The sequence below is a fragment of the Strongylocentrotus purpuratus genome, unplaced genomic scaffold (assembly GCF_000002235.5).
Source record: "Strongylocentrotus purpuratus isolate Spur 01 unplaced genomic scaffold, Spur_5.0 spur5_scaffold_15, whole genome shotgun sequence".
In the NCBI taxonomy this organism is placed as follows: Eukaryota; Metazoa; Echinodermata; class Echinoidea; order Camarodonta; family Strongylocentrotidae; genus Strongylocentrotus; species Strongylocentrotus purpuratus.
In genome coordinates this window covers 3,576,210-3,591,535 of record NW_022145600.1, presented here as the reverse complement: position 1 = coordinate 3,591,535, position 15,326 = coordinate 3,576,210, and the positions used below count along the sequence as shown (strand labels likewise).

Here is a 15,326-nt window from a genome sequence, read left to right as displayed (position 1 = left end):
TCTCTGTCTCTCAATTATCCTCCTCTCCCACTCATTATCTAGGTGGGGATCTCAAATCCGATAGAACACACCATGAATAATTCAGGGCATTGATGAGTAGCTCGAGTCAGAGAACAGATGAGGCCTTCTGTCCTCATTTGTCATTATCCCGTTGCCATGGCAATAAGTCTGGGATGTAGAGCTGGAGATTAAGTCCCCTTTGTCATTCGAAAAACTGATCATTTTTATCTGAATGCTACCTGTGAGTCAGATTATTCAAAAGGCTACTCAGATATTTTTCTTTCAATAAACTGAAGACAGAACTGAGAATGTGGCTTTTCACAGTTAAATAAATCATCAAATCACTTGCTAATTAGGGAAGATGTACACAGTACCCAAACACTAGTAAAACTGTACAAACTCCTTAATGGGCAGGCCTACATGTATATATACGGTACATACTGTATAGATTGAAAACTGACAAAACATGGTTTTCCAGAAACATCAAGATGTTGTATGAAGTGAAAGTGAATCTATAAAACCCACGGAGGAGCATTAAAATATTGTGATTATGTTTAATCAAATTCAAACCAAGCCCAGTGAAACCTGAATATAAAGACCACTCAAGGGAGTGCCCCCTGGTCTTTATAGGCAGGTGGTCTTCTTTACTACAAACCTCAACTAGAAACAATATCACAGGAAAACTAAATATACCCGGTATGGTCTTTATAGACAGGTGGTTCCTATAAAGCATGTTTGATTGTACATGTACATATGTATTTCTATTAAAAGTGATATACATGTGCACCGAAAATGCAGTAGCCCTCTATTTCTATATCCTGCTTCAAACCTCTACCTACACTGTACAGGTACGAGCAAAAACAAAAATAGGGTCTTTATAGACAGGTTGTCTCTATTTCTACTTCAGGAGAACCAACCGATCTGACCTGAACGCTATGTATAGATAGTCTGCAAGCACACGCTCTAATTTGATTCCTAAAGTCTTGAGCAGAGCCTAGATATATCAGAATCTGGCTTTGTCAGGACTGGCTTTAAGCACAGAGCCTATTATAGTCTCATACTGCAGACACTGTTACAAACTGACAGGGTTTGAGCCTATAAACTAGTGTATCTACATGTAGGCCCTTTAATTCAACTCTGCTAAATATGGCATATCCGGCCCTGAGCCATTTCTACAGCCTCCTCCTAACCCCTGTCAACAAGCCAAAAGTCAGAGGAACGCAGCGGAGTACATGTTTACACACATTATCCAGGCTTTACTCCTTCCAATAGGTTTGACAAGGGTGCGCAAATACCTGAAGAAAGAAAGAAAGATTACTAAATCCTTCCCCACTGTGACATGTAACCCATTTTTTCTTGAATATCAACCCTTAGAATGATGTAAAACCAGAAAATTCATTAATTTCATGAGCGGATTGAATTCAGTTTTAAAAGTTTCATGAGCTAAAATAAATAAATCAGATTGGTCTCAGCAATAATACAATACAAAACTTCTGAACAAAAGAAACATGCAACAGTTTGTGGGTGGTGCGAAAAATCCAGAAGTTATCATGAAATAAGTGAAGGTGACATACTGTATATATCTTGGCAATAAACTTGAAATTCAAGACAGGTTCTTACTAGGCCTAGTTCTCACTGGTGCTAATGCAAAGACAGCCATCATTTATAATTTGTTAAAGATCCAAATCACAATTAAAATTTATGGTTATATTGTTCATGTTTTTTTATTCAAATTTAGGCAAGTACAAATTTGTCTTCAAATGCCACTACCAGCAAAAGAGCAACCATACATGTAATATTTTGGAGTGATTTAGCAGCTATTTTGCTGATGAAGGAAGGAATAATTGAATTTTAGACACTGGCAACTCCAGCAAAAGCAAATGGGTGGTCAAATTAGCTTGCAAATGTTGTGGCATTTGATGATCAATTTTCTACAACTAATTATTTTGCACTTCAACAAACTCTTTCCCATACTGATTATGCCATGATACATATATGGTGTGTCATACCCCAGCCCAGAATTATAATCTTATCATCTCTTAAAATAAATGCATTACAATATTAATCAAGTCAGATCTGAAAGATATAAATAACTTGTTGTCACTTTAATATCTAATGTCATTACTACTAATGCATGACAATGAAGGACAGACGTTTGTGACATACGAGTTGGCAAAACATACATGATGTATCTTTCAAACATGATGATAAGTCATTAGCTATTTGCCGTTCACCAGCGTCATTGCATGCTGCATGTACATGTATGTACATGTACTGTACGTTGTACAGCTACATGTGTGTAAAATCTTCTTGATTGAACATTTTTCCCACAAGAATGTTAGTGAATGTTGTGTAGCAAAATCTTGAGAAAAAAAGGAAAAAAAGGAAAAAACATGATGTAGTGAAACAGAGGTTTCTTGTTTTGTTAGGAAACTCGACAGAATCAGCCCAGACTCACAACATGGACACGTACTGTATACTACGTACATGTACTGTATACACCCTGTATGTATGGGATGTGCACTTTCCTAAATTCAGACGCTTTTACAAATTGTCTTTATACGATATTGACAAAAACCTACAGTATACATCTTTTAAATATAATTATTTATTTATGCATGTGCAAAATTTCACAATTCATTGGAGTTAACATCACATGAAAAAGAAAATAATGTAACAAATCACTTTCAATTTTACAATCCATTTAAATTGACCTGACATGACAAAAAATATAACAATGTTTTATACAAGACAAGTTGCAACTATTGTGCAGTTTAAAGAATAAACACACAAAGGTGATGAAAAATAAGCAAATAGAGCTTGAATCTAGGGTTATAACACCTTTCAAATTATATGACAAATAAAATTCCTAAAGGTTTGTGAACTATATACATTTAAATCTCAGCTGTTCAAGATGTTCTTTTTGCCATACAGATGTTGCATTTTTTAAATACATTTTTTCTATGACTTTCAATCTCGTGTGAAAGTACCCGGCCTTGTGATGAAAACTTGGACAGATGTCAACTTTCACTCGTAGCATGGTAATTACAGACACCTGTTAATGTTAACAATCCCCTAATGTCTGCATACATGATACATATTTCATCCATTCGTGTATCCGTAACAAAGCTATCCAGAATCACTGGAGAGATAGGTTTCTAAACAACTGTGTTCATGAATGGCCTTATCATGGTTAGCAATGTTCAGAAATTATTGTTTCATTTTCTTTTATCTATCGATCTACATGTATCTAAGTCCTTACAAATACAAGTTTGAGAGTACACGTACAGGCGTATCTTCTAACTGTGTCAGGATTTACAAGTACATTTTTTTAAATAAAAAAGATAGTCAAATGCATAATAGGAGATGAATTTGGACATCTTTGTTTTAGCCAATTCGGGCAACGACAGAGGGGGAGATGGGGGATAGGGGTTTCATTCAATTCAGTTGCATGTATAATGTACTTCAAGGTACTGAACAATCGGCATTTGCCACCAAAGAATGTGTTGTACATTGCAATTTTTTAATCTTTTTTTTATCTGCACAGTTTGGAAAGAGCCCACCCCTACTCAAGGAGAAAAAATGATATACACATGAACAGTAAAGGTGTTAATCTTCCTCATATTTGCCGAGGCCTAAATATGTTCTTTAAGTACATAAAAGCCTATTTTATCTTATGCTACGGTCACAAAGATTCGTACGAAAGGTAATTTCGTACGAATCTCCCTGTTTTTCCATTGTCTTCCCGAATTTTCATTGTCTGAAAATAGTTCGTACGGCGTTCGTAGCAGCTCGTAATGTCATTTGTGACCGAGGCTTAAAGTGACTAAAATATGATGGGTCATGCACAAAGGTCATTTTAAATATTCATTTTCAATCTCCAGAGAGACTGTGCACTTTGCATATTGCCAGCTGAGAGCCAGAAGGGCATTAAGTCAAATCCCTTTTCACCGAGTTAACACCCTTCTGGCTCTAGACAGACAGTACCCTTATTCTAATAAAGCCATTCAGGGGCAGTATATGGAAGGAGGCTAATATTAGCTCCGACCGATCGACTGACTGATGCACAGGGGGGTTAGCCAATCCATAGAAGGCTGCTTGTCCCAACACACACACTCTGTTCAGACTCTGTTCAGACTGGAATATCACATCTGCTGTACATGTACTTTAATATACAAAGTACACTGCACTTTACGTTGTGTATCAAAAAAGAGGTTTGAGCATCATTTCAAAAGAAAAATTGATAAAGAATCAAAGACCACTTCTAATAGTGACAATAATAATAATGAAGCACCCAAATCCATTTTGAGAGAAGCTCAAGGCATCTCAAGTGAACATCATATCGTATGAAATTGAAAACCTTATACATGTACCTGGGCGAGGCTTATCATAAGGGCCGATTGATGACTGGCTACATGTACATGTACATGTACATTAGTTCTCATTCAACTAACCTCTTAAAAAACGTTTCTGTATAATGCATACTCCTTTATACAACATGTTCGCATGGGTGTAGATGTACAGGAACGTCCTAAACAACCATTTCTTTTGAGTAAGTTTCGTATAAAAATTCACCTAGTGTGAACAGACCCTCAAAGACATACATGTACATGTACAGTGTGTACATGAACCGATGCTATTTCAGGTCAGGATACAGATGATTTATCAAGATGCTCTGATCCAGACGGCATTTAAAATTAGAATCTTTCCAGCGCAGGTCGGGGGGCTACATGTAAGAGTCAGTAGAGGATACCTTGATTCATGTTGATTAATTTTCTTCTTCTTCATGTATGAACACTTGAATTATTTTCTGTTCTATTCAGGGGTCATATTCTAAAAACGATTTCATCATCAATTGTTATAACATCATCATTTGTCATAACAGACTCAAGTTACATGTACAATTCAAAACTCAGAAACCGGTCTATTCCAGGTGAATATCTTTTTCTTCTAAAAAGTCAGTGTCATGCAACCACATTCAAAAAGTGTCAAGTGTAAAAGATAGTAGAATGTTAGTTTTGTTTATTTTTTTACCAAATTTCAACGGGTGAATGCTCAACACCAACACCATGAAGTTAAATGGTTTCTATTCAGTGCCTTCTGCAAATACCCTTCGAGGTAGTACAAACAAATTCAGTATTCAATCGATCAGCTGATTTCAATCTTTTTCTGTTATTCTAAATACTGCACGTTAAAGGGGGTATGGCATTTCACAACCTCTCACGATCATGAAAAGTACACATACATTTTGATACATTGTATGTACCATACAGTGTACTGTAGATATCAGATCAATGGATATTTGTCATATATTGTACACTTCTTTGTTAACATCATCTTTGTTAGTATCAAACTAATGGAATAAGGAATTTCTGTTGTATGACAGTCTTTTGACAGATAAATCAATGAATTTAATTCAATTCTATTCTATTCTACTGTAAAAGTGTTCACATGTTCACCCCCCCCCCCCCCTCGCTGCCTCCTTTTTTCTTCTTTCCTAATCAACCTCTTCAAAGTTAACTGCCTTTGAGCAGAAAGGAATATTGATTACCACTATGGTGCCCCTGTGTACATGTAGTTAAACTCATAAATCCCTGTCAATATGGCAGAGATACAAATACAATAACACATCAGAAATGCTATTTCCTTCAAGGCTATATAGTTTTCATTACTCAATCTAATGCACTCCATTTTCTGAAAATCTTCTTTCCACTAAACCCCAATCAAATTGAACCCCTATAAAATTGAGCCATACCCTGAGGTGACCACTGGTCAAGCGAAAACCTAGGGGTAATTATAATTATCCCCATACAATTCATGTCTGAGACTTAAAAAGATATCAATCTCAAAAATCAATCGTATGTCCTTAGATACAATGCCCAAGATACAACTGATCGAAAAGATGTGATTGATTTATTGGACTTACAATGTGCACTGCGCAGATCGATTGTAAAGTTTAACAATGTTACAGGGAACTAACACTTAGGTACAATGTAACATGCAGACAGGGGGGGGGGTAAATTCTGGTCTGGCTGAATATTGTCTTGGTCTGGAAAAAAACCTAGAGACTAGGGACTTCACAAGAAACCCCTCCATTTAATATTCCTGTCTGCAATTTTAATTTCTTTAGCCTTCAGAAGGCAAAATAATTATTGCCCTGCATGTCTGCAAATTTGGTATGAAGACGATTGTTATTCTTGTTGACAAACACAGATATCTGAGGAGCTTGTAAGCAAATTAGGGAAAAGGGGAAACCTTCAGAAACATGTTTCTGTACAGGCCAACAGCAATTGTTTGAAACTTAGAATATGTATGTAAATGTAATCAAGGGAGACAAGCAAAGTAATCTTTATCTATACATGTGAATTTCGGAATAGATTACGGTACCTATTAATGTCAGATTAAGAAGGTCTAGAAATGTAATAGGCTTCAGAATTCTGTTGAACGAATCCTGAATGAAATATCAAATTAAATAGTCTGCATATGTACAAAAAATATATTTGTCATGCATAATCAGTTTGTATAATTCTAAGACATTGTTAAGTATTTTGTTAAGTATCAATTGTTATAGTAAATTCATTATTTTGTTACGTTTTCTAAACTGATTTGTACCAAAGTACTTTGTTCAGCTGTTTACGGGGCGAGGCTTGACTAGCACATGTGTCATTATCTAGTCCCTTTTACCAACAAATAGTTTCTCTTCTTGTATAACATACAAAATATAAAAATATAAACACATTGAATGAAATGTACAGTACTTTACCAACATAATTACTGTATTGCCGTTGTTACATGGATGTGTAAATATGATACGGTAAATAAAATCAAAATCAAATCAAATTAAATATACATGTAGGCAGGTGGTCTTTGGATACAGGTGTTTTGGGGGTATATGTTTCTTTAGAACAGGTTTCAATGAGTTTACAATTCAAGGGAAACAAAATGTGATCATTAGAGACAGGTATCCTTGTAAAGAGTGCCATGTTTCATAAAACATGTTTATCAATAACAAGTTACACAAACAGAAATCATTACATGTACATACTGTATGGCTGGCTGAGAGCAAATTTGTCTTTCATAGAATTATGACAGACAAATTTAAACATGATGAAAATTTTAATGAAACGGCCAAAGGTTTGGCAGTGTTACATGAATAACAACTTGTTTCAACCATTTTCTATCACAAAATGAAGATGATCTGATACTCACATGTGTGTAAACATTCTGTAATGGTGGTAGCATCGATGAGGTATCCCCGACATAGCTTGCAGGTGATGTTCTCATTGATCTCATAGAGAAACACCTGCCTGTCCAACTGTAGAGACAAAGAAAAGAACAAAAATGTTAAACATACAAAACATCTTTACAATCAGTAGGCCTGTCCTCATCAGCTCAAGATTGCCAAATAGCCCGCTATTTCTGATTTCGGAAATAATCCTGAAATTACAAATCGCGTTTTCATCAGCTCAAGACTTGACCTCGAAACTTGAAGCTCGAGCTCGAGAAATTAGCTCAAGATATTTTGCTCAGCATTCGCGCATAGTGCGAGTCTTCGAGCTGGTGTAGCAGGATATTTTGCAAACTAGCCCAAGATGTCTTGGGATGATTATCTCGACCAAATATCCCGCTAATTGCAACTTCGGGCTGATGAAGACACAAATTAACTGGTTAATTTGCGATCGAGAGAGTTCAAATAGCGGGATATTTGGTAATCTTGAGCTGATAAGGACAGGCCTAATAAAAGTCTATGGCAAAGTCAAGGCTGAGCTCTATGCTAACCGTTTTTCATGGGGGTCCAGACTCCAAATTGATTTGAATTTTTAAAAGGTCTAGAGTTGCAATTTGGGAATCTTTGTTTGTGTACAAGGCACCTGTCAGTATTGAGCAATACATTTGTCGGTCTTGAGAATGCATGACATGTATTAAAACTATTGAGCAATTTACAATAAATCATCATTTCACATCCAATTTTATTTAGAAAATAGGCCATACAACATGTTTCAGTAGTCTTTGAAGGTTCTGAATGGTGAATTGTATCAACTGTTCATCAACCAGCAATGTAGAACTTTCAATCAAATCAAATAACAATACTGGACCGGTCAGGGGCACCAGTCATGCCCCCTTACAGTACTTTACAAGCCCCATTATATGCCTCTATTTGACCTTTCCCTTTAATAATAGCATACTGTACATGTACATGTACTAATTCTGATGGCAGTATGTGATTAGAATAGATTTTTGTAGATGCATGTAATGTTTACTAGTCATGAGATTATAGGATTATCTCTTCTACAGTCAAACCTTGCTTCCAAGGTAGAATAGAAAGGAGCTCTTAAAACTATTTTACAGTCCAAACCTCAATTTTTTGCTATTTTAAAGAATTAAACCCTTTTGTGACAATCATTCCCCATTGTGTGGTTTTGGCTCAATAACTTTTAATTCAGAGCCCAACAAAATATGCTAGATGCATTGCTGGTAGAAGATAGGGCAACAAAATCTGCACAGACAGAATCCGTTCTTGTTTGGTACAGGTACGTACATGTACGTATTTTTTCCATGTACACTGTATGAAAGAGGGTTCCTTTGTTGTACACTGTACATGTGTACATACATGTACAGTTTGCACCTGCAAATTATTTATAAACATACTGGTACTGAATATTTCTTCATTATTAACATTTTTCCTTTGAAGTCAAAGACGGTAACATGATCTGGTTGAACTTAGCGTCATGCACAACTCTCATTTCCTCCTTTCCAGTGGAGAAAATGAGTGTTGGCTTCCTCCAACAAATTAAAACCAAACATGTACATGTCGCTGGTCCTTGACCTAAATGTACAATGTACATTTACATCATACATTTACATGTACATGCTACATGTACATGAATAATACTTGTACTCCATTTAATTTTAATTTAATTTTAGCATTATACATGTACATGTATTCCTACATGAATCTAAAATTTATGAAAATATGAACAGATCCTGTTCTAAATTCATACATGTACAGTAGTTCTCTATTAAATTTAGCTTTATAAACATACATGTAATTTTAATCAAACTACATGTATATCTGTTTAGAAACCCAACCTATCTCAGGCACCCTAAAAACCTGTCCCTGGCTGACCACATCAAAAGGTGGTCGAGAGGTTTGCCACCACCATCCCCCCCCCCCCCAAAAAAAAAGATCTCAGGTACTTTTCGTGCATTCACACCGAACTAAAACGATACCCCAAGATAGCTTTGGATTTTGTCTCTGACTACATGGTTTATATTTTCAAGCAATCTGCTTTACAATGACAGTCCTTCTTCCGCAAATAATTGTATGTTTGATTTAATTTGATATTTATGACAGTTTATCATTTCGTTTTTGAAAATAGCAATTGTTATACATGTATATACATGTATTTGCTTATTCATGATTCACTCTCAGAAAAATGCTCATTGTATTTTATAGTATAATTGTTATCGAAAAACTGTACTTATATGAATGCAGAAGAAAATCAAATCAAATCAAATCAAATCAAATAACTTATTGAAGGTGAGCTTTATTATACATTCTATAACAAAACCCTCCATCAAATTATGCTTACCGTACTTTACATGCTACAATGTACAAGGACATTAACAATCCTGAGTACACTAGTGGGAACAAGCCCACAAGTGTCAATACATAGCAGAGCATGTTGGTATGTTTGTATTCTACTCAAAGAGCAAGGTGGTGAATAATCCATGGTTAGCTGCAGACAAAAGAACTCAATTTCTACCACCAATAAAGACTATTGAGAGTTGCAGCTTGTGGTTTTAGGAAAAGCTTGGCTCGGAGTTGGACCTTTTCAATTCTCCTTTGGGCCCTCCTAAATCTCTTTTCTTTCTTTGATGATTCATTTAATTGTTAGTACCTGTACCTGTGCGAGTACATCTACATTTTGGAGCCCCCCCCCCCCTACTTTGTACAAGTACGCTCACAGTTGGACATTCCAAGATGATTTACTTTCGGTTTTGAAATGGACATTCCTTCTTCATATCAGAATGGATGACCAACTTTGAAACTGACAAACATGTCCATGTATGTATGCCATAAAATTGTCAATACATACAACATGAAAGAATTTTTATCTCTGGCTTTGATTCTGTCAATTTTAGGACAGATTTTAAATAGATGAATAAATAAATAAATTATACAAATATTGTATGTACTTTGTTCTCTTGAGATGTGTTATATTATATTGTTCCTAAAGAGCAAGTGACATTTGGCGATGAAGTTGTTATGTTTCCTTTAGGGCCTTTTTTTAACAACCTGAGATGTCTTTTTAATGCTGTCTTTATAACGCTCTTTTAAAGCTTTCCACCAGAGCTGAATCGGTCACTGCTTTTTGTGTTTAATCTATCATATTAGGAATAAACTTCCAAGATATCTGATTCATGTACATGCAATAAAACACATGCACATGTACAATCAATTTGACTGTCTAATGCTAATATGTGTAATGGATTTCTTTCTCTTGTACCTGGGCTGTACATTTTTGTACATGACAAACTTATGGAAGAGTTCCCAATTTGAGTTTCGCATAGATATATTGATCTCATGTTTCAAACATTCCTAACTTTCTTATTATTTGTCAAATTCATGTACTTTCTCATTCTGTTCTCATATCTTTTTTTTCTTCTTGCTTTCGTGCAAATGAACTTTTTAGTTTTTACAAAGGTTGGATTGCCCTTTAAAGACCAGTTATGGTCATGCGATTGCATTGTGAAAGAAACGTTGTGGAATCGATCAGAAAAGGTTGATCATCTAGCATCTGCAAGGTTCTGGAATCATCAAAATGATAAGAAATTTGGCCCATTCTTCGTAAAGTTACAAGCACTATACACATAAAGATGTATATGGGACTACCCTATATCTCTCACAGTCAAATAGATATAATAATTTACCAAATATATCAATTAGTAGGCGGTTTCCCAGCAAATTTTTTATCATCATGTATTAGTTAAAACATATTCTTTCACATGATTGGTAATGAGAGCTTCCATTTCATTTTTTGAAATTGGGGCGTTTCCAATACTGGTCTTTACCATTCAGTTTCATCGCTATTACAGTTTGCTCCAGTAGAGTGATGCAAAAGCACCTTAAAAACCCTTACAGAGGAATGCTTCCTAGGGTCTGTCACCTCAAACATGCACTGATCATTTCATTATGGCAGGGAAAGCAAGCTCACACGATCGTTTGAATGAACACCCTTTGCGTCTCCACCACATTCACTCTCAGCCACAGCTACGTGTACATGAAGACCCTGGTCGCTTGGCTAGTAATGAGCCATGCACTCGGCCTCCCTACGTGCCCAATTCCTCATAAAATCTCCCTAAACTCACTAGGAATATTGATTTCAATTCCAAACGGGCAACGCTCGCCAGGCACTTGACTGCGAGGGGAGGCTTTCCTTGTCTCTTTAAAGGGATGAATCACTCCCAGATGAATTCAATTAAGAAGCAATCAGGCATGATGAGTGCCTATACTTTCTGTCTTTACAAAATTCATCTCTCTGTTGAAGGATTTTAAGAATGCTAGCAATTTTAATGGGCCATGACTGCATGTGCTGCATAAATTATACAGGTAGTGTATTAATTCCACTAGATTGGGATATTGCAAGATTAAAGATACAGCAAATAGCATGTACATGTACATGTATATAAACCTCTGTTTACTGTACATTAATAGTAGATTGTATAAAGTAGATTGTATGAAGTATCATAGGCTGTATGCTTTAATAGCCACTTTTGTACTTAATCAGCAGCACTTTCATTTGTACTTAGCCCCTGCGGCCTGCACATGAGAAACTTTCTTTTATTTACATCAACGTTCAAGCTTAACAACTAATTTTGTATACTGTAATAATATAATGACTCATTTTTATTATGAATCATTCGTTTACATTGATTTAAAAGTTAGAATGCATCACAAAGGCTACATCCTTTTGTTCTCACCCCTTCCTGCTGTTTGTCACCACATTGTTTGTGGTTACAGTATATTGTCAAACTGGAAATGTTGGTGTTCGGAAATCTGTTGACAGGTTTCCTTTAAAATCCCATTGTTTCCATGAGAATAGAGGTGTTGTGGTCCACTGAAAGTTGCCAGACTATGAACCACAAAGTTTGGGGTTCAAAACCCTGTTGCAGCACTCATTAATGTCTTTAGGCAAGACTTTAATCTACATTTGCCACACTCCACCCAGGTGAGGTAAAACTGTACCCTGCAGGAATTAATTCCTTAATATGTACTCAATCGCCATAATGGCAGCCGTGCTAAAGCCAGGGTTATTGATGATAATGGAGCGCCAGGGGAGGCAATTTACCAGACATGAACTCTATACAAGACTCCACTATTATCAATATCAACAAATATTTGTTGATATCAAACAGAAACTTCCTTTCATTGTTACATGCTATTATAGCTAAATTATTCAACTGTAAATGTTTGTTTTTTCATTTGTGGCCTGATGCTATGCCATTGAACTTTAAAAAAGGGGCAGAGGCTGTTTGTGCCCCCCTTCCCTCCCCCCCCCCCCCCCCCCTCTAAAAAAAAAATTAAAAAAATTCCCATCCATGGCCTCAATAAGCATCCCCATTTTTAACGACCCTTTAAAGGGCACGCAAATTACATATTTTAATGATACTGGTACTCTATATTGTGAGACAAATCTGTCCGTCTACATGTAGGCCTATGTGTACACAGTAAGTCCATGGTGTACATGTACGTATAATAAACGTACATGTGTATGCCTACAATGTACATGTAGCTCACTGAACTTTGCAATGTGACATGGCTATCAATTGCATCCGCGAGGGGGTATCATCTGAGCAATGATCAGAATGTGAAATCTACACAAACATCAATAAATCAAACAAACATAAACTCCCCCAAGATGTAACCTTAGTGTACGTTTGTATACTTTAAATCACATTAGTGGAAAGTCACATTAGTGGGATTTCACATCAGTGGATTTTGTCATGCTTGTCTATTATGAATGTAACAACCTTCCTGTATCGATATAGAGTCAAACCTGTCTAATAGTGGCCACCTCTCCATAAAGGCCACCTCTCTATAATAGTGGCCACCCATATTGTCTCCCTCAAGAAAGAAATGTGTTAAACAACCTGTCTATAAAGGCCACCTGTCCACAGTGGCCACTGTTGTGGTTCCCTTAGGTTGTCTCAGTATAGACATGTTTGACTGTATTTAATATACTTTCAGATATTTTTTAATATTTCAAACAAGGACTTGTATGCTTTGCTGTTGCTGGTTTCAGTAATTATAGTAGTTTACATGAATTTGCTCATTCTACCTGTTAACGTACATGTACATGTACATTACATTTTATATCGTCTGTTTAGAGCCAGATCAGTATTAATCGCACTTGGAAATAACTTGATAAAAGTATATTAGTTTTAACACTCTTTTGGCGTCAGCATACAATGATTTATTATCCTTTCACTTTCTACTGATTGAACATGTTTGATGGAAAGCAAGTGTTTGCAGAATATCTGTAAGTTCATGACAAAAAAATAAATCTATTTCAATTCGACCTTTTTCATTTATTGTTATTTTGAATAATTGTCTCCTGGAGTGTATGTAGCTCTGTTTATCTCCAGTGTCAGGATTTCTGTTATAACACGCATCTACATGTACATGTATACATGTATTACCAGATCTTTATTATACAGTCTTCCCTGTATCGGCAAATGTATTTGTGCAAATTTTGATATATTTTTTTCTGATATTTGATTTGAAGGTTTTCAAAGAGTAAGATCTGGTGTTTTGACATCGATCTGCGAGTCGGCCCTTGTCTCTCCTTTTTCTGGCTGGACAGGCCTTCCTTCGGGCTCTTGGTCGGCTTGTGGCGTGGCTTTTGTCATCAGGGTATTAATTACATGTAGTTCCTATATATCTGTAAATATATTGCTGCCTTGTATTTTCGTTTGTACACCCTCCTTCCATTTGTCTGCCTTTTTTTGTTATTTTTGTATTTTGTTTTTGGTATTTCGTTTGGTATCTTTTTATGTTTTTGTATTTTTTTCTCATTTTATTTAATCTTTTAAAGAGATGTAATTCTCATGTTTTGCTTTAATAAAATGTACAAAGAAAATATACAAAAATAAATAAATTCAGGTCTACACATCATCCACAGGGCACTAATGACCATACAGTGCACATGCAAGTCAACACTGTAACCGTGTTGATACGTATGAGCAGGTCTGAGCATGTATTAGGTTCATGGTCTGAGTGTGCAATTGTTTCTGATGTGAGCGGAAGGCCACAGCCGGCCGGCTGTCAGAAAGCTCGCGTCTGATTATCCCAGCTTCCTGATAAACACATCCTCACTCTTCCTCCCTAGCTCCCTCTGCAGGGGTTTGTACATAGTGGCTCAAACTCTTGTTCTAGCTGTTCCCGATTCTTCTTTGACATCCAGGTTCAAGTACAACAGTGCGTCTGTGCGTCTGTGCTCCATGTGGACAGAGACACCAACTTCAAAGATCAGATTTGCGTGACATTTTTATGACTCCGCGAGTGAGTGCGCGGGCGAGGGTACAACACGTAAGCGTTTTTAAATATTTGTTATCGCGCATGCGAAAATGCGTGAGAGCATTTTCGGACCCTCGAAATGCGTGACACTTGGTAGCTCTGCGTGGAGGTTCTAACCCAGGCGGGGGAGGGCCCGGACCGCGATCAGACATAGTAAAGATTCATTTCATGCAAAGTTCTTGAAATTAAAGATGTATACAAGGACGAACATTTACATTTACAGTACAATGTACACAACCTGTAGGACCAGTAGTTCATTGTGGTCTAGTGGATAAGTCACCGGACTGTGTACTACAGGGTACAGTACATGGTTCAAATCCATGCACAGCGCTAACATCCTTTGGCGAGACATTAATCTACAGTTACCACATTTCACCCATGTGAGGTCAAATGGGTACCTGGCAGGACTCAATTCCTTGAAATGCTAGAGTACCACAATGACAGCAATGCTAAAACCGGCAGGAGTAATAGTTGCAGAGTGCCAGGAGTGTCAAGTTTGACAGACATGAGTGCTATACAACACCCCACTATCATTATTATAAACTGAATTACCCAACTCATCACGTTTGGCTCCATTGCCTACCGGTACCTAAATTGGGCTGCTATAGCTTCACCGATACATGTACAATGTACATGTACATGACCAAGTTTACATTATGAACATGCCTAATTATTCTTTTGAAATGCAAGGACTAACACAGTACAGTAGCTTGCAATTACACAAAAGCCAGACTATTATCATGAT

The 15,326-nt window shown here is 36.5% G+C and overlaps 1 protein-coding gene across 1 annotated transcript in view; it reads right to left on the bottom strand.

The window, feature by feature from the left end:
• Positions 1–14,507, bottom strand: part of LOC105436457 (polycomb group RING finger protein 3-like) — a 42,224-nt gene extending 27,717 nt beyond the window's left edge. The window contains exons 1-2 of the mRNA XM_030986405.1: positions 14,430–14,507; positions 7,210–7,315 (exon numbers count right to left, since the gene is read on the bottom strand). Coding sequence (XP_030842265.1) covers positions 7,210–7,315; positions 14,430–14,507 — 184 coding nt within the window. The remainder of the gene's footprint in view (positions 1–7,209; positions 7,316–14,429) is intronic.
• Between the last annotated feature and the right edge of the window lie 819 nt (positions 14,508–15,326).